This window comes from Solanum lycopersicum, chromosome 2 (genome assembly GCF_036512215.1).
Source record: "Solanum lycopersicum chromosome 2, SLM_r2.1".
In the NCBI taxonomy this organism is placed as follows: Eukaryota; Viridiplantae; Streptophyta; class Magnoliopsida; order Solanales; family Solanaceae; genus Solanum; species Solanum lycopersicum.
In genome coordinates, this window is record NC_090801.1 from 58,368,677 (window position 1) to 58,386,983 (window position 18,307).

An 18,307-nucleotide genomic window follows, 5' to 3' on the forward strand; every position below is an offset into this window, starting at 1 on the left:
ATTAATTGATTACTTTCTTTTTTACACATCAAGAAATTATAAATAAGAACATATTTTTACAAGTTCACCCTTAAAAACTTATAAAAAATTAATCATAAGAATAGTATAAAAAATAAATTAATGTTAACTTGATTTGATAAAGCGGATAACTAATATAGATTAACTTTTTTTTATTAAGAAAATGAACTAAGATGAAACAGAAGTAAATAAATAGAGACGGAAGGAGTATGAATTTTTGTCTTTGCCATGGGAACGGCAAAGGATTTCCCATTCTATTTTCACGGGTTGCTTTTATTTGATCCAACCACCATTTTGTCTATATTTTATTTTTCTTTTTTTTGTTTTCCACCTGTTGTCCATTTGTATTGATTTTGCATAAATTCTATTGAAGTGACAAATACGCTTTACCATAAATATATTTCACATCATTACAGTCTAAGTGATCAATCTTGCATATTGTCAGGTCGGCTTAATGTAGACATTTTGACACTTCTTTTTGATAAATAATTATCTGCACAGGCTGTTCAAACATAATGTAATCTCTATTATTAAATAATTTAATGCAGTAAAATATATATCAATTAATTATAATTAAAATAAAATAAATTATTAATTTAAACATATGATATGCATATATGAATTTGATATGAACATTCTATATGAATAAGTTTTATGTCTTCCTTTTTCATTAAATCTTTTATTTCCATCACCTTATTAACAAAAGGATCATGGCACACACATATATATATATATAAAGTGAATTGAACATTTAAACATTGGGTCTTTAAAATGAGATATGTTGTGTAACATTTAAAAATTAACCCTTATTTTAAAGTGAATTGAAATTAAAAAAAATTCTACCAAAGCTATCTTGGGTCTTTAAAACAGTAGCGGAGTCAGAATTTTTAATAAGAAATTTAAAATGTGAGAAATAAACACACAAATTAATAGAAGAAGGTTCAATATCTATTTAAAAAATAATGTTTATATTGTATAACTAATATATTTATCGCTGAAGGGGTTCGGATGAACCCACAAAGTATATGCTGCCTCAATCCTAAGGTGTTTTATTCCCAAAAAGCAAATCATCATTTAAGATACTTCACGTTTGATCTGATACTGTTATAAAATTATGCTAGCATTGGCTATCCCGAAAATGCCCTCTCTAATAGGAGATAAGGAGGCCAAAATTAGGACTTTATGTGTTGAGTAGAAATTAATGTAGCTCATCACATTGCTAAACCGAAATTGGTTAGCAATGTCAGCATGACATCCAAATCGTATGGAGTGGAGATGCCAAAAGGAACAGTAAAACTTGTCAAAATCGATGAATAATGTCCCCATAAAATTGGTGAAAGAAGATTGACTTATAAATTAAATATAACTATAATTACTCAAAAATTATACAAAAAACTTCTCTAAATAATATTCTACAGTGACTTGCCCCATATAACAATATATTTATGGATAAGATAATGTATTGTTACGAATATCACATTAATTCCCAAATAAAAATTTGGGAAAAAACAGGAGAACAAAAAGAAGATAAGAAATTAAAAGGAAACGGACCAGTTCAAACGTATAGATTTGGCCGCCCAATTAATGGGGATATCCAGAAGCAAGAAAGTTGGACCACCACAAGTTTTGCCCAAATCTTTTAGGGGTACTATTTAAATTCGAATTTTGAACTTTTTGCAGTCCAATTAAAAAGCAAAATACCCCAAACAACAAAGATGTTCAAAGCAACAAAAAAGGAAACCATAGAAAAAATGTCCATGCCCAAATTGTTATTAGCACTTTGCATCTTTTCTGTGGTTTCTCCGACTATAGAAATGATGCAAAATGTAGACAAAAATATGGGGAATATAACAGAAAGATGGAGAATTCTTAGCGGAAATAGCAATTGGGAAGGGTTATTAGATCCACTCGACAATGATCTTCGTCGGTACCTCATTCGCTATGGCGAAATGACACAAGCAGCTCGAGACGCCTTCAACACCAATAAAATTTCTAAGTATGCTGGAACTTGCCGATATTCTAAGAAGAATTTCTTTTCTCGGACGGGGATTGAGATATCGAATCCGTTCAAGTATGAGGTTACTAAATATATATACGCAACATCAGCAGTACAAGTTCCGGAGGCATTGTTCATAAAATCATTGTCACGAGAAGCTTGGAGTAAAGAGTCAAATTGGGCTGGTTTTGTTGCTGTGGCTACAGATAAGGGGAAAATTGCATTAGGAAGAAGGGATATAGTGATTGTGTGGAGAGGAAGTGTTCAGACTCTGGAATGGTTTAACGATTTCGATTTTATTCAAGTTTCAGCAACTAAAATATTTGGTGAAAAATCTGATCCTAAAGTGCATCACGGTTGGTATTCCATTTATACTTCAGATGACTCACGATCACTATTTAATAAGGAAAGTGCTAGAGACCAGGTAAATTCATTTATTATGTCTTCTGCGAATTTAACATTAGTATTATTTGCAATTTTAGATAGAGCAAGTGATAATCACGAATTCCATTTTAGGTACTTGGTGAAGTTAAAAGATTGATGGAACAATATAAGACGGAGGAAGTTAGCATAACAGTAACAGGGCATAGCATGGGGGCATCCATGGCAACATTAAATGCAGGGGATATAGTTTTCAATGGAATTAACAAAGGATTTCCAGTCACTGCATTTCTATTTGCAAGTCCTAGAGTGGGAGATGAAAATTTCAAAAGGACTTTCTCAAAACTCGAAAACCTTCGAGCTTTGAGAATTCGAAATGCCCCAGATTTAGTTCCAAGTTACCCATTGTTCGGCTACTCAGATGTTGGTGTCGAATTGGCCATTGACACTAGGAAATCGGGATATCTAAAAAGTCCGGGAGATCAGAGCAGTTTTCATAATACAGATTGTTACTTGCACGGAATTGCTGGAACACAAGGATCCAAAGGAGGATTCAAACTAGAAGTGGAACGCGATATTTCACTCATTAATAAGTATTTGGATGCGTTAAAAGATGAATATGGTGTACCAACTTCATGGTGGGTTGAGAAGAATAATGGAATGGTTCAACAACAAAATGGAACCTGGATTCTCGTGGATCATGAAGATGATGATTTTTAGTTCTCTATCGAGCAAAAATATAGATCTTAAATTTATGAACGAACAGAAACAAAAATAGTACCGGTTTTGATTCCATGATTGATTGGTTCATCATGTACACACGTATGAGAGGATAATTTTTTTTTTTATCTTTTGTGTAATTTGGAAGTAGGGCCAAGCGATATACAATATCTCAGATACGATTATTGGCACTGCAACAAAAAATAAATGCAGTAATTATTTACTTGCATTAATATATACAAATGTTTATTACTAGTATTTTATATAAATGTCATTAGGAATGTGATAATATTAATAATTGACGTTGATTGTTTTTACAAGTAATAAATATTATCCTTAAAAAAAATCTATCTCAGTTAAATGTCTCTTTTATTGTTGCAAGTGATATAAAATGGATGACTAATGCATTCTTTCATTGACGAATGGTTTTTGTTAGTTACGATAATAACGAAACAATAAACTGTACATTTTTGTTTTTTTTGCTTAACAACTCGTGACTCCCATCAATATCTTTTTTTTTAATCATAAGAATCAAATGTTTCCGTCGATCACATAAATAAAAATTTGTTTCATCTCCTTCATGTGAAATTATTACTTATTTTGAATTATAAAAAAAAAATTAACAAGTATATTGAAATAGAGGAGTATTGAACTTTAATTCACCAGTATACGCGCGTTTGATGCGATCTTTAAGGCCTGCAAGTTTTTACTAGGCAAGTACTACAATAATTGCTTCAACATGGGTCTTAACCGTATCAATTCAATTCAATAATCTTAATTAATCAAATATATTTATTTTACATATTTATTAAAAAAATAACAATGATATGATATTTCTTGTCACTTTAATTTCCGATAGATAATACAATGAATAAAAACCTTTGTGTACATGAATGTTATCCCTATTTTCAACAAATATTTTTGTTGGTTGGACTAACGGCCATTTACAGTCATCGTTGTTTTCTGATTTATTAAAGAAGGGATTACTTAAAGCTTTAGTGTTAGGTTCATTATATAAATAATTGTAATTAAGAGGACTATCCATCAAAGAAGTTGTTAAAGTAGTTAGAAGATTGTTAGAGTAGTTAGAATAAATTCAGTTTGTTATTCTTGTATATATATAGTTGAATGTACAGGTTACAAATATATTTTTGAAATAATACACAAGGATCACACGTATCCTTCCTCTATACTGCTTCTTCTTCCTTGCTCTTCTCTGTTTCTTTTCTTCATCTTCTTCTCCACTGTAGCTTCATGATCATGCATGATTAACATGCATCAGCTACAAGAAGATTAACATGATTCCGTCATGCTCCCTCTCCAAGCAATCAAAATTTACTTGAAGGCGCACACACATATTTGGTGATTTCACGTGGAGCCCCACTCTTGTGAAGAGGTTTCACTAATCACTTGAATTGATATAAATATTAATAAAACATTATTTGATTTAGAGGATATTTAGATTGACATCATTTTTTTACTAATATAAAAATAACTTAATATTAGTAAAAAAAATATAATTTAGGATGTGTTTGGTAAAATTTAAAAATATATAATATAACTTAAACTAAGTTACACATCCCTCAGCTTTTTATTTTTTAAGTTAAGTAAAAAGTTTAAAAAACTATTTAAAATGTATATTTAAAAAAATAAAGAACTCGCTACTTTTTATCATTTTCTCTCCGACCACAAACCATTGATTCTGTCACAATTTATACTATTTATTTTTCTTTTCAATCAAACTAAAAAAAAATAACATATTTTTATATTAAATAATAATTTAATTTTAAAATATCATTTTATTTTTATAGAATAATTTAAAATTACATATTTAAATCTTTTTTCTGATTTCTAAATTCCATACCAAACCAAAGAAACCATGTCCGAAGCTGATGCATCTGCTTAAGTTCGTTAATAATAATAATAACTTTATGCGCAGTGAGTGGGACTCGAAAATACCAAAACTATTGTGACGTTACTGAGCATTTGTCGGCTTTCCTCAATTGATTAATTTGTAGCTTTTTCTTTACTGTGTGTGATATTAGTTGATGGTTTTATAAAAAAATAAGTATTCTATATTAATTGTTTTAACTTTTTTAATTAGAGATAAGTGTTAAAAATATATTTAATTTTCAGTTTGAGAAACACACTTCAGTGGTGTGTGTAGTACACTGTCTCTTTTATATGAAAAGAATTTAATACATGACATTCTACATAAATAAAATATTTTACCTAGATAAAAGTTAAATAATAAAAAATTAATATTAATTAAAAATTAAAGAATACTATCCATATAAAAATTAAATTATTTTTCTTATCTCACTCCACCACCTCCTCCACGTACCTCCCTTCCACGCGACAATCCCATCTTTTTTTTAAAAAAAAATATTTATAAAATATTTTTAAAATTTCATACTTCATCCTCCTCCTCCCCGATAGAAATTGCTATTATTTTATTTAAAAAAATCTACCCCATCCTATTTAATCTTCCGCTCCTAATATTTTTTACGTTTTTCTTATTTTGTGTTAGATATGCACGTACGTATATTTTTAGAACAAAATTATACTAGTTTATCGAATATAAAATAAACAACTAAAAAATATAAAAAGTCTTGTGGCAGCAAGTAAAAAATATTTTCGATATACATACCTAAACACTGGGAAAAAAATTGAAAGCAGAGGGTTAAGTGGGATGGGTAGAATTATATTTTTAAGCAAATAAAATAATATTTAAATTTGTATTTGATGAGGGAGAGGAGATGAAGTAAGAAATGAAATACTTTTATAAAATAAAATAAAAAAACTTTTATAAATGGTGTGGTGTAAGAAAAAATATTTTACATTTCTTTTGTAAAAAAATATTTTTTTTATAATATTTTTTTAATTTTTAATTTTAACTAATACTAATAATTTATTTATTTTTTGTGAAGGTTAAATATTTATTTCATGTGGAGTGTGATATGGAAATTCTTTAAAATAAGAAAGAGAGTGTGTATTACACATACCATGATGAGAATGATATAAAAGAGAAATGTGTGTTTCTCAAACTAAAAAATGATAATTTAGGTATAAAACTCAAAAAAAAAAAAAGTTTAAATGTGTTTTTGACACTTATATCTTTAAATTAAGAAAACATTATTTAAATACATATATGAAAAGGAAAGTGATCATAACGTGAGAGTATCATACTTAATTGAATGAATGTGAATGCTTAAGCATTAAGATGTGTATTAAACTAAGATGATTAAATTAAATATTTACACATATGTTTCATTTTATGTACCATCATTTTATTTGAAAATCCTCAAAAGAAATGTTACATTATTATAATTAGATACATTTTAATTTTAATATTTTATTTATTTTTAATAAAATGATTTTCAATTACATAAATCTGTATATTTTCTAATGGCGGATTGTTTCACCTGAATCACATAAATAACAAAAATGTTTCATCTCATTTGTGTGAAAGAATAATAATGTGTTTAGACTTAATGTAAAAGTATAATGGAAACACAACCCTTCTTTAGATAATTGTGTTTTATTTTTTTAATGATAATACTAGAGATCATTTGTTGGGACAAGTTATCTCGAGATTAATTATTTTGGAACAACTTTTCATCTCTAAGGTATACGTGATGAGATAAATAATTTCAAGATTGTCTAGTAACTTCAACCAAACGCAAGATAAAATAATCTTATATTTTATTTTTAAAATTATTATACCTTATATCTCACACGACTCAAAATAATAAAAAGTTTAGCTTACATTTGGATTGAAACGATTAGTGCATATTTTAGGAACGGGAGGAAAAGTGAAAGTGCCTTGTAAAAGTCCAGTGGCAATCCATTTATACGCAGCTTCTGTAAAATGCATTCCATCCCAACTAGCATACACTGAAGTGTCACTGCAAATATCTCTTGCTGATGGATCCCCACACAGTGCTGAAAATTTGAAGTTGTATGGACCTCCTGCTCCACAACATGCAACTAAAGCTCCTTTTCGAAAACCTGTAATAATTCATTGAATTTTTTGAACGAATCATAAGATTAGCACTTCATTCAATGAAGTGATCAATAAATTGTTGAGAATTTGATCTCCTTATATGGAATTGGACAATCCTCCGTGAAGCTAGATTTTGAGGTTGAGTTAGACCCATCTTTACATGATATCAAATCCAGATTCATTCCAGTTTCTCTGTTCACCAATGTTCCCCCTATATTATAGTGTCCACGCTCCAGCTAACAAGGTCTGGGCGTGCGGGAAGTGTTAAAAATTTTCATCTCGCAAAAGGGATGGAAATTTGATCTCCTTATGTGCCCTTGAAAAATCCTCCCATCATGAACTAATTTTGAGGTTGAATTAACCCAAATCCATAATTACATGAATTAAGAAATGAAATTAATAATTACCATGGCTCTTTGGAGAGGCATAAAATTGCATGGCTGCATTGTAGTAGTCAGCATAGATTATTGTAGCAGCAGGATTAAGGTCTCTAAGAAGATGAAGTTCCTTCTGAAGAAGCTCATTATATTGCTGCGAGAATTTGTTAAGCCAATTAATACAACCAGTTTTGGGATCATACTGCCCCTTATCTGAGTGCATAAATTTTGTGAGATAAGCAGTTGAACATCCAATCGGCAAATCCCCTGGAACTAACAGTGTGCTTGCACCTAACTCGATTAATTCCTGCGCGCATTAAATTACGTACTATGGTTTAGTATTATTTTGAGGTAAAGCAATATGAAGTGTGTTTTGACCTGTATAGCTGAACTAATAGTCTTGACGACTGCTGGAACATATGATTCAACCTCTTCCTTAGTGCTGTTACCAAGAAAACCATAGTTGAAATCATTGCCTCCAATTTCTCCCATAAGTATCAATGAGTTTTGAAGAAATTCCTCGCATTCTTTGTCACATAATCAAAAGAGAGTTGGTGATAGACAAATGTTGAAGAAAACTTATCCAAATATATTCTAAACTTTTTTTTTGAAATGTCTATAAATATTTCTGAACTATTCAATAGGTTCCCATTTAATTTTCCTTCCTATTTTTTTAAAAACAATTGCTCCCTCTGTTTAAAAAGAAATGACTTAGTTTGATTCGATATAGAGTTTATGAAAAGAAAAAAAACTTTTTATTTTGACATAATACATAAATATACCCTTTAATTTGGCTTCAAATCACATTTATGCCCTTCAACTTTGGGTGTTCACAAGTAGACACTTAAACTTGTATACAATTAAACAAATAGACACACATGTTCTATGTATCATCCTATATGTCATTTTTTGTCCTACGTGGTTTGTGTCATGTAGAACTCATGTGTTTATTTATTTAAAAGTTGGATAGTTAAAGTGTTTGTTTGTGCATTACGAAAGTTGGAGGTCAAAGTTAAAATTTGAAACCAAGTTTAGGGTCCAATATAAGTATTATGCCTTTTATTTTTGTAGTTCTAAATAAAAGTTAGGCATAATACATAAATATGCCCTTTAACTTTGCTTCGAATCACATTTATGCCCTTCAACTTTGGGTGTGCACAAGTAGACACTTAAACTTATATAAAGTTGAACTAATAGACACACATGTCCTGCATGTCATCCTACATGTCATTTTTTGTCCAACGTGGTGTCCTACGTGTATTTTGCCATTTAGGACTCATGTGCTTATTTATTTAAAAGTTGGATATTTAAAGTGTCTGTTTGTGCATTATGAAAGTTGGAGGTCAAAGTTATAATTTGAAGCCAAGTTGAGGATCCAATATATGTATTATGCCTAAAAGTTAGGCATAAGACATAAATATATCCGAGTTTTTGACCAAAATGAGCTATTTTAAAAATCAATTTACCTAATTAATATATTTTTAATTTTTTTTTATAAAAATAGTATAAACGTACTTTATGGTAACGTTTTAGGATATTTTCATTATAAAAATTCAACGGACAAAAAGTTAATGGATTGACGACGTTAAACGCATAAACGTAACTGTGAGTAACGTTTTAGGTGTAAAACGTTACTCAAGAGTACGTTTTTGGAGAATCCAATCACGGGCCACTGACTCCAATCCTGCAAAGGCGGAGTCAAATCATTCAACTGTAAAACGTTACTATGAGTAACGTTTTGCACCTAAAATGTTACTTTGACTTCCGTTTCTTAAGAATCTAATCACGGGCCTTCGACTTCTGCAAATTTAGAATATATTTAGCTATAAAACGTTACTCACAGTGACATTTTACTTTAAAAACGTTGCTTTCAATTACAACACTCTGTTAAAGTCATATTCCTCAATTTTTCAAACTGACCAAAGTGATTATAAATAAATGTTGTTGTAATATTTTGCATGTTCAAATATAATTCAGCAAAAATTTTCGTTGTGTGGTCCATTTTAAAAATAATATTCACAAAATTTCATCGAGTATGATACATTTAAATGTCTGTCATATTGATGTTAATCCAATTAATATTTTTATATAACATTATAAATCATATAAATAAAATCAAAGATTTTCATAATACCAATTGCATGTAAATTGAACTGTTGAAAGTATATATATAGGTACGCGTTTCATAATACCAATTGCATGTAAATCAAAGGTTGTGAATATTATTTTTAAAATGGACCACACAAGGAAAATTTTTGTTGAATTATATTTGAACATGCAAAATATTACAACAACATTTATTTATAATCATTTTGGTCAGTTTGAAAAATTGAGGAATATGACTTTAACAGAGTGTTGTAATTGAAAGCAACGTTTTTAAGGTAAAACGTCACTGTGAGAAACGTTTTATAGCTAAATATATTCTACATTTGCAGAAGTCGAAGGCCCTTGATTAGATTCTTAAGAAACGGGAGTCAAAGTAACATTTTAGGTGTAAAACGTTACTCGTAGTAACGTTTTACAGTTGAATGATTTGACTCCGCCTTTGCAGGATTGGAGTCAGTGGCCCATGATTGGATTCTCCAAAAACGTACTCTTGAGTAACGTTTTACACCTAAAACGTTACTCACAGGTACGTTTATGTGTTTAACGTCGTCAACCCGTTAACTTTTTGTCCGTTGAATTTTTATAATGAAAATATTCTAAAACGTTACCATAAAGTACGTTTATACTAGTTTTGTAAAAAAAATTAAAAACATATTATTTTGGTGAATTGGTTTTTAAAATAGCTCATTTTGGTCAAAAACTCAATATATCCTTTTACTTGGATTCGAATCACATTTATGTCATTCAACTTTAGGTGTGCACACTTAGACACTTAAACTTGTATAAAGTTGAACAAATAGACATACATGTCTACATGTCATACTACATGTCATTTTTTGTCCTACGTGGTGCCCTATGTGATTTGTGTAATGTAGGACTCATGTGTTTATTTATTTAAAAGTTGGATAATTAAAATATTTGTTTGTGCATTGTGAAAGTTGGAGGTCAAAGTTAAAATTTGAAGCCAAGTTTAGGGTCTAATATATGTATTATGCCTAAAAGTTATGTCAAATGTATCAAAATACTCCTTAATTTTGTGATCGTAAACATACCACGTGAAAAGTTAAGTTAAACTGTTAACAAAAAAGAAAAGAATCATCTTTTTGAAACATACTAAAAAGAAAATTTTGATCCGATTAATAAACTCAACTCTAACCACGATGATTTGCCTTCAGCTCTTTTTCTTCTTGTGAGTGTGAAAAAACAGATGCAAGAAAGTGCCCTCTGCTTGTATGATCAAATGGCTCATAGAAACTATTTATTTGTAGATGTAGTTGTTAAACTTGTAGCTATGTATTAAAGGCAAAACAAGTGCGGTTGTTGAATATGGGACCTATTTAATTGTGGACATGACATGACTACTTTACTTATTCTATTTTCTATCACCATATCTTTAAATCAAGTGCTCTACCACTGAGTCATCCATTCTTGTGGTTCTTAATTTAAAGGGCGTTTAATGTTTCAAATCATGAGAACCAGAGGAACATTGGTGTTGTTTTTTCACAAATTTATGGCCTCAAATCTCAATATTTAACTAATCAATAACGCTTAGGTGGATTATAAATCGGGTCAGAATTAATGATTCATAATTTAGTGAGAATTTTAGTTGACAATAATTAGGTGGAGGGAATAGTTTTGCGTGGTTTGTCACGTTATTAACATTTGAAATATTAAATCTTTACGATATTTGTGATCTTTTGAAAAGATAAAATTATCTATTTAACATAGTTGAAGAGCAATTTCTGACTGTTTTACCGTTTAAATTAAGACAAAGCAACAGAATGCTGGGTCTTATTCACACCTTCTTCAGTGCACTTAAAATTCAGGCAAGCTGAGACATTTTCTAATTTCATTGCAATTCAACTTTTATTTTCTCAACAAACTGATCATGAGAACAACACCTCGTTATAAATGAGATGTTTTCAACAAATTGGGTTATTCTTGCAAATTTTAGTAATTTCTCTGTTTTTTTTTATATTTTATCTTTTATTTTAATTTCAACTATTCACGTGACATTTTTAGGACTATATAATTTGCATGCTTTAATTTAAAATTATAAGACTCAATTTTCTTTTTCTTTCTTAAATATTAAAGAAGGCTAATAAGAGGAAAAATCTAATATTACTAACCTGAAGGAAATTTGCAAAAAGAAGTCATCATATCTTTGAACCAATCCATTTGAGTCCCCAAAGACACATTGTTATTGGGTATTATTCCCTTATCCAACAAGTAGGCAGAATCAAGTGCTGTTGCCCCTCCCACGGCAAAATTCACACCTTGCCTGAATTTTACATTATTCCTTTCATCTTTTCCTTCCAAATATGCTGGCACTAATGGGAGCCCCAAACTCTCAGCTACAAATACAACAAGTGATCACAAAAAAAATAAAAAAATATATATATAAGGCATTCAACATCTTTGCATAAGAGTTTAGACTTATTTAGTATTTATCATACATGTAACAAATTTGTAGATACGTACCAATAAAATCTATAACAAGACGTCCATCAGAAAATCGACCGGTAGGATGATGAAAGAAGGTTTCACCATAAGGTGGCAAGGAGAAATGGGAAGGAGGGGTTTTGTTTAGAGAGATATGAAGTTTATTTCCTGTGTCAGCAAGCGAATCGCCGAAACTAATAATAGAGTCGAAACACCCCTCAATTCTCTGAAAATTATGGTTTAACACCAAAAAAATGAAACTCCATTTAACCAATTTTAGAGAAGAAGAAGTCATGATAAAGACAGACAAACGGCGTTTAATTTGCAACAAAGAAAAAAAGTCACATTTTTATAAGCGAAAATGTGACACAAATGATCCCTTATATTTAGTGCTAGGTTAAAAGTAGTTCATTAAATATCATCCAAGTGATTTTGGTCTTTTAATTTAAGATTATGAGTATTTTTGGTCTATTTATCAATTTTTTGTTTGTAAATTTACTGATTAAATTATGAGTTAAAAGGTTGATAAATATCTGATAACGGTCAAAATAGTCCTTTTTGGCTAACTTTAAAAAGATCAAGATTGTTCATATATAATAAAAGGACTATTTTAAATTTACTACCAAAAATAAAGAACTATTTTTATCATTTTTTAAAAACTCTATGTCATGTTGAAAGCATGAACGTCGTTTCAGTTTATTGTACAATCCTTAGTGATTAAATTTGTCCCCACCAAACTACTCGTTGAAAAAAAATGGAAAAAAAATTTGAAAAATATTTTAATTTTAGTTAAAATTATTGTTATAATATCAAATTTTATAAAAAAATTTTTACCTTATATTATTTGATAATGTATTTTAAAGACATATATGTGGTGGACACATTAGTATTTTCAATTATACAATACTTTTTATGTGCACATGAACACATATATACATTTAAAATATATTATTAAATAGTGCATGGAAAAATATTCTTTCTAATTTTGTATTGTTACAACAATTTTGATCCAAATTCATATATATTTCAGATTGCCCCGCCCACAAAAAAAATAATTATACAATCTCATCATCAAATCACTCATTTGACTAAAATAAAGAGGGAAACAGTACAAGGAGTAGTTAGGAGGCAAGTACTCCAGCATGGGTCTTAACAGTATCCGTTCGATCAAAATGCATCCACTTTACTGAACATTCTATGAACACAACTCACTTTAGGTCTATTATATTAGTTTTATTATGTTTGGTAAAGTTTTTTATTAGGTTTAAAAGTCAATATGATCTATACAATGTTTGATTGATAAGTTCTAAATATTATATAAAAGTTATTCATGTATAAATTTATACGGTGTTTGATTACGCTTTTTGTAATCCTACATAATTAATATCTACATAACTTATAAGGAAAACTATGTATAAGTTATGAGGTGAAGTAACTTCTGTGAGTATTTAATTATAAATTTTTAAAAAATAAAATTACTCATTTATCCCTATTAATTTATTTTTATTTAAAAGTTTACATAACTATTCTATTTTCCCAATTATTTTTCTTTCTTATTATGAATAGGAATGTATAATTTTGATAGCACATGCTTTAATTATATATTCACATTATATGTTACAAAATATATTCCACATATTTAATTATCATGTATTATTTTTTATTTGAAGTGTGAATTTATATATGATTTATATATTTGGTATATTAAAAATGTACAAAAAACACATGCAACATATTGATCGAAAATTTACATTATATAATATAAGATAGCGCAATGTACTTGAAATATATTAATAATATTTTTTTATAAGCTTTAAACATTAAAAAAATAAAAGAGAAAAAACACACACAATTCCTAGTTAAGTATAAAGAAAATTTGTTTCTTTATTTTTTTCAAGGGAGAATTTATTCCATTTTCTTACTTATTTTATTTGTAAATAATATACATTAATTTATATTAAAATCAATATTTAAAAACTAATAATTGTCTTTCAAGATGACTCAGTTGGTTTATGAAGGGTAGTTATCCACACGGATAATCAGAATTGATCCCTACTCAATGCCTTATGAATCGAGTTTACATATTCTTATATGATTTGCAGACTATTAAACAGTGGATAACAAAACAACCATTACATTACATACACAGTACAAACAAAAATAGGTTACCACAACTCTAAGAAGTAATTTTCTTGAAATTGACTTTCTAATTCTAACATAATAGAAATCTAAGTCTCATGATCGATGAGAATCCAAGATCCATCTTCTTGTTGAACCATTCCTTTATTCTTCTCAATCCACCATGCACTTGGTACACCATATTCTTCCTTCAAAAAGTCGCCTTGCTTATTCACCAGTGCAATATCTCGATTTATCTCCAGCTTAAACTCTCCTTCTACTCCATGTGTTCCAGCAATTCCATGAAGATAAACTTCCAGAAAATGACTAAATATATCTTTCTTCAAGTATTCTGATTTTGTAGTATCAATTACAAGTTCAAAGCCAACATCTTCATACGCTCTCCATTCTGTAATTGCACAACCTTCTACCTGTCCACGCTCCATCAGCTTCGGGATGGGATCAGGGACATTGGTAATCCGCAAGATGTGAAGGTTTTTTAAGTTTCTATATGCTTTCTTGAAATTAGCCTCTCCAACTCGTGGGCTAGAAAATAAAAATGCAGTCACTGGAAACTCCTTATTGATTTCGTTGACAACTATGTCAATTGCGCATAGTGTGCCCAATGATGAACCCATGCTTTGCCCGGTAACACTGATGCTAATTTCCTCCTTACTGTATTGCTTCAACAACCTTTTAATTTCTTCAAGAACCTGCCGCTTTTAATTTTAATAGTTATATACTATCAATCGGAAATCAAAGTTGCAAGAAATGTCATACCTGATCTCTGGCACTGGTTGTCCTGTTGAAATTTGAAGCTTCGTTAAGACAAGTATAAACTGAATAAAAACCTTTGTGTACAAGAATGTTATCCCTATTTTCACCAAATATTTTTGATGGTTGGACTAGAGACCATTTATCGTCTTCGTTCATCTCTGATTTCGTCTTGGTACCTCTCCAAGCAATCAAAATGTCTCTCCTCCCTAATGCAACTTTACCCTCATCAGTGGCAACAGCAACAAACCCAATCCAATTTGATTCTTTCGTCTCTTCAGTTTTACTTGAAGCTGCATACACATATTTGGTGATTTCATATGGGTTTTTGTCGAGCCCAACCCTTGTGAAGAGGTTCTTTTTGGAGTATCGACTTGTTCCTCTGTATTTTGAAACTTTCTCATTATTGAATGAGTCGCAGATGGCTTGAGGCATTTGGCCATAGTGAATAAGGTATCGTCGGAGATCATAATCCAAAGGGTCAAGTAAGCCTTCCCAGTTATTTTTTCCACTCAAAATCTCCCATCTTTCAGCTATGCTGTTGTCTCTATTTTCGATCCCTTTTTTCTTTATCAAACAACTACTGATTTTTCTACTTACAACCTCCCATCCTCTGTTAATGCATCCCATCTTTCTTATGATTCAATACTGGAGTATTGTTTTTTTTCTTTTTTAGATCTGCGGAAAAATGTGGCAATTTAATACTCTCACCATGAGTGATAAGTGGATACTATAATCAAAAATAGCAGGTCTGAGTCTCGCCACGATTCTCCAAAATTATATTCTCATTACCCCCACCATACACCTCTTTCAATCAATACGGTGCTGATATTTCGTAATGTTAGGTTAAAATTTAATGTTGATTTTGATCGTCACCTAAAAAAATTTTATTATAGCATATTATTAAATTTATTATCAAAATACCTTAAGAGAGTGTTATCTTATGTAATGACTAATTTAATTTTTAAGTGCATCTTTCCTCTTCTATTTCTTTATTCCTTCTTTGTATCATTTCTAACTCTATTTTTAGGGGCCCTCCATTTATATGAGGAAAAATAGACCGACACATCACTCAGGTGTGAGCATATATGGCTGCCATAAAAACTCCAAAAAGAAAAACCATGATCACGTCTCCCTCCATATATATATATATATCCAGGATCTACTTTCTTGAATAAGAATCTACTAATACTGGTAAATTATTAGATCCATTGACACATCACTCTTTATTAATGTGTATATTTATTACCACAAAAAGCCTTTTTTGTTATAATGTATACTTCAACAAGACATACCAGAATTTATCATAATTAATATTTATTGATATTATCATACATTGCGAGTTTTTTATCTATTTATTTTTTGTACATCGCGAGTTCTAATACTAGTGAAGGTAGAAAAAAAAACGTCCTTGTAAAAGAATTAAAAATCATTATCTTCATCTTCATGATCCATAAGAATCCAGGATCCATTTTGTTGTTGAACCATCCCTTTGTTCTCCACAACCCACCACGAAACAGGTACACCATATTCATCTTTTAACGTGTCCATATGCTTGTTAACAAGTGAGATATCGCGTTCCACTTCTAGCTTGAACCCTTCTTTTGATCCTTGTGTTCCAGCAACTCCATGCAAGTAACATTCCAAGTTATGCCATGTCCAATAGTCTCCACCACTTTTTAGATAGTCCGATTTTCTAGTGTCCATAATTAATTCAACACCAACATCTGAGTAGCCAATAAACGGATAATGTGGAATTATATCTGGTATATTTCGGACTCTCAGAGCTCGAAGCTGATTTTCAAGTTCTGAGAAGGTCTTATTGAAATTTTCATCTCCCACTCTAGGACTTGCAAATAGAAATGCCGTGACTGGAAATCCTTTGTTAATTCCATTGAAAACCATATCTACTGCATTTAATGTCGCGATGGATGCTCCCATGCTATGCCCTGTTACTGTTATGCTAACTTCCTCCGTCTTATATTGTTCCATCAATCTTTCAACTTCTCCAAGTACCTAATTATAAAAAAAAAATTAGATTATTATTGTTAGTAACAGGACATATTTAATTTTTTTTATTACATCATTTACCTGATCTCTAGCACTGGCTTTATTGAATAGTGATCGCGGATCATTTGAAGTATACATGGAATACCAACCGTGATGAACCTTAGGATCGGAGTTTTCACCAAAGATTGTTGGGGCTGAAACGCGAATAAATTCAAAATCATTAAACCATTCCATAGGGACAACAGTTGATCTCCAAGCAATCACTATATCCCTTCTTCCTAATGCTACTTCCCCCTCATCAGTGGCCACAGCAACAAAACCAATCCAATTTGACTCTTTACTCCAAGCTTCCCCTGACAATGATTTTATGATGAATGCTTCTGGAACTTGTATAGATGATGTCGCGTATACATATTTAGTCACCTCATACTTGAATGGATTCGATATCTCAATCCCCACTTTAGAGAAGAGGTTCTTCTTAGAATATCGGCTACATCCAGCATACTTTGATGTCTCGTCATTGTTGAAGGCATCTCTAATTGCTTGTACCATTTCTCCGTAGTGAATGAGGTACCTACGAAGATCATTGTCAAGTGGATCTAATAAGCCTTCCCAATTGTTGTTCCCACTAAGAACTCTCCATCTTTCTGCTATATTCTTGTTTCCATTTTGCATCTTTTCAATGGTTTCCCTTGGGTTTTTTCTTGGTTTGAAGCAGTTGAAGTACATTTTCCTCTTGTGAGTTAACTTGATTTTTTTTTTCTTCCGCTATATGTATGATGAGGCCATTTATTGGTAATATAGTTAACAAATTGCATCATTCATTTATCATGAGAAGTTTTGGTGTTGCTTTTTCATTCTTTCAATTCCACACTCAAACTGACATTGCCTAATTAACAGAAATGTTATGGAAAGAAGAATTAAAGGGACATTCTTGACATTTTCACAAGGCAAGAATTCCATCTGTTTTGTTTTGAACAATTTACACTCATGTTGTTTGTTGGAGAATATATATTGAATGTCACTAGCTATGTGACATTCAAAAGTTCTTACCCAATAATTATCTATTTTGGTTTTTAAGAGAAATCCTTCATCAACACTAGTCATTTTAGTATGTTAAAAAACAATCTAGGTGAAATATTTAAGACTGTTACATTAAATAAAAAATTTGTAAACACCTGATATATTTTTAATCATAAGATCATAAAATTCAAAAAAAAAATTTAATTTCTTAAATTTTTTATCAAATCAGAATAAGATAAACAAATCAAAATGAATGCTACATTATATTTGCTAAAAAAGTCTCACTAGTCTTTCTTTGCTTTGAACTCTTAAGCATAGTTGCTTATACTTGGAGCA

At 30.2% G+C, this 18,307-nt stretch overlaps 4 protein-coding genes across 6 annotated transcripts; 1 reads left to right on the plus strand and 3 right to left on the minus strand.

Annotated features, from left to right (window-relative positions):
* Positions 1-1,489: 1,489 nt before the first annotated feature.
* Positions 1,490-3,373, plus strand: LOC101247979 (phospholipase A1-II 1-like). Its single transcript, XM_004232909.5, has 2 exons — positions 1,490-2,438; positions 2,531-3,373. The coding sequence occupies exons 1-2, from the start codon at positions 1,734-1,736 to the stop codon at positions 3,113-3,115; spliced, it is 1,290 nt and encodes a 429-aa protein (XP_004232957.2). The 5' UTR covers positions 1,490-1,733; the 3' UTR covers positions 3,116-3,373.
* A 3,430-nt stretch (positions 3,374-6,803) lies between these two features.
* On the minus strand, positions 6,804-12,475 carry LOC101252954 (GDSL esterase/lipase At1g28580-like). Of its 2 annotated transcripts, none has more exons than XM_004233802.5 (5): positions 12,086-12,470; positions 11,734-11,958; positions 7,877-8,025; positions 7,529-7,805; positions 6,804-7,126 (listed from the first exon to the last, which is right to left on the minus strand). In XM_004233802.5, the coding sequence occupies exons 1-5, from the start codon at positions 12,339-12,341 to the stop codon at positions 6,876-6,878; spliced, it is 1,158 nt and encodes a 385-aa protein (XP_004233850.1). In that variant the 5' UTR covers positions 12,342-12,470; the 3' UTR covers positions 6,804-6,875. The 2 variants fall into 2 exon arrangements, with proteins under 2 accessions (XP_004233850.1, XP_010316801.1); XM_010318499.4 differs by lacking the exon at positions 6,804-7,126 and adding an exon at positions 7,207-7,437 and having other exon boundaries at positions 12,086-12,475.
* Positions 12,476-14,055: 1,580 nt separating this feature from the next.
* On the minus strand, positions 14,056-15,749 carry LOC101247389 (phospholipase A1-II 1). 2 transcript variants are annotated; one of them, XM_010318497.4, is made up of 2 exons: positions 14,945-15,749; positions 14,056-14,883 (listed from the first exon to the last, which is right to left on the minus strand). In XM_010318497.4, exons 1-2 carry the CDS (start codon positions 15,566-15,568, stop codon positions 14,275-14,277), a joined length of 1,233 nt encoding a protein of 410 aa, XP_010316799.1. In that variant the 5' UTR covers positions 15,569-15,749; the 3' UTR covers positions 14,056-14,274. The 2 variants fall into 2 exon arrangements, with proteins under 2 accessions (XP_010316799.1, XP_004232955.1); XM_004232907.5 differs by having other exon boundaries at positions 14,056-14,877; positions 14,945-15,743.
* Positions 15,750-16,230: 481 nt separating this feature from the next.
* On the minus strand, positions 16,231-17,707 carry LOC101252657 (phospholipase A1-II 1-like). Its single transcript, XM_004233801.5, has 2 exons — positions 17,030-17,707; positions 16,231-16,954 (listed from the first exon to the last, which is right to left on the minus strand). Exons 1-2 carry the CDS (start codon positions 17,675-17,677, stop codon positions 16,361-16,363), a joined length of 1,242 nt encoding a protein of 413 aa, XP_004233849.3. The 5' UTR covers positions 17,678-17,707; the 3' UTR covers positions 16,231-16,360.
* Between the last annotated feature and the right edge of the window lie 600 nt (positions 17,708-18,307).

What these genes read in the sequence shown, in the direction of transcription:
- LOC101247979 (XM_004232909.5), top strand. Translation starts at nt 1,734, where the DNA reads ATGTTCAAAGCAACAAAAAAGGAAACCATAGAAAAAATGTCCATGCCC. An exon ending in AGGAAAGTGCTAGAGACCAG is followed by an intron (nt 2,439 to 2,530) that starts GTAAATTCATTT and finishes ATTCCATTTTAG; the next exon opens with GTACTTGGTGAAGTTAAAAG.
- LOC101247389 (XM_010318497.4), bottom strand. Translation starts at nt 15,568, where the DNA reads ATGGGATGCATTAACAGAGGATGGGAGGTTGTAAGTAGAAAAATCAGT. An exon ending in CAACCAGTGCCAGAGATCAG is followed by an intron (nt 14,884 to 14,944) that starts GTATGACATTTC and finishes TAAAATTAAAAG; the next exon opens with CGGCAGGTTCTTGAAGAAAT.
- LOC101252954 (XM_004233802.5), bottom strand. Translation starts at nt 12,341, where the DNA reads ATGACTTCTTCTTCTCTAAAATTGGTTAAATGGAGTTTCATTTTTTTG. An exon ending in TTTTTGCAAATTTCCTTCAG is followed by an intron (nt 8,026 to 11,733) that starts GTTAGTAATATT and finishes TATGTGACAAAG; the next exon opens with AATGCGAGGAATTTCTTCAA. An exon ending in CTATTAGTTCAGCTATACAG is followed by an intron (nt 7,806 to 7,876) that starts GTCAAAACACAC and finishes TAATGCGCGCAG; the next exon opens with GAATTAATCGAGTTAGGTGC.
- LOC101252657 (XM_004233801.5), bottom strand. Translation starts at nt 17,677, where the DNA reads ATGTACTTCAACTGCTTCAAACCAAGAAAAAACCCAAGGGAAACCATT. An exon ending in AAGCCAGTGCTAGAGATCAG is followed by an intron (nt 16,955 to 17,029) that starts GTAAATGATGTA and finishes TTTTATAATTAG; the next exon opens with GTACTTGGAGAAGTTGAAAG.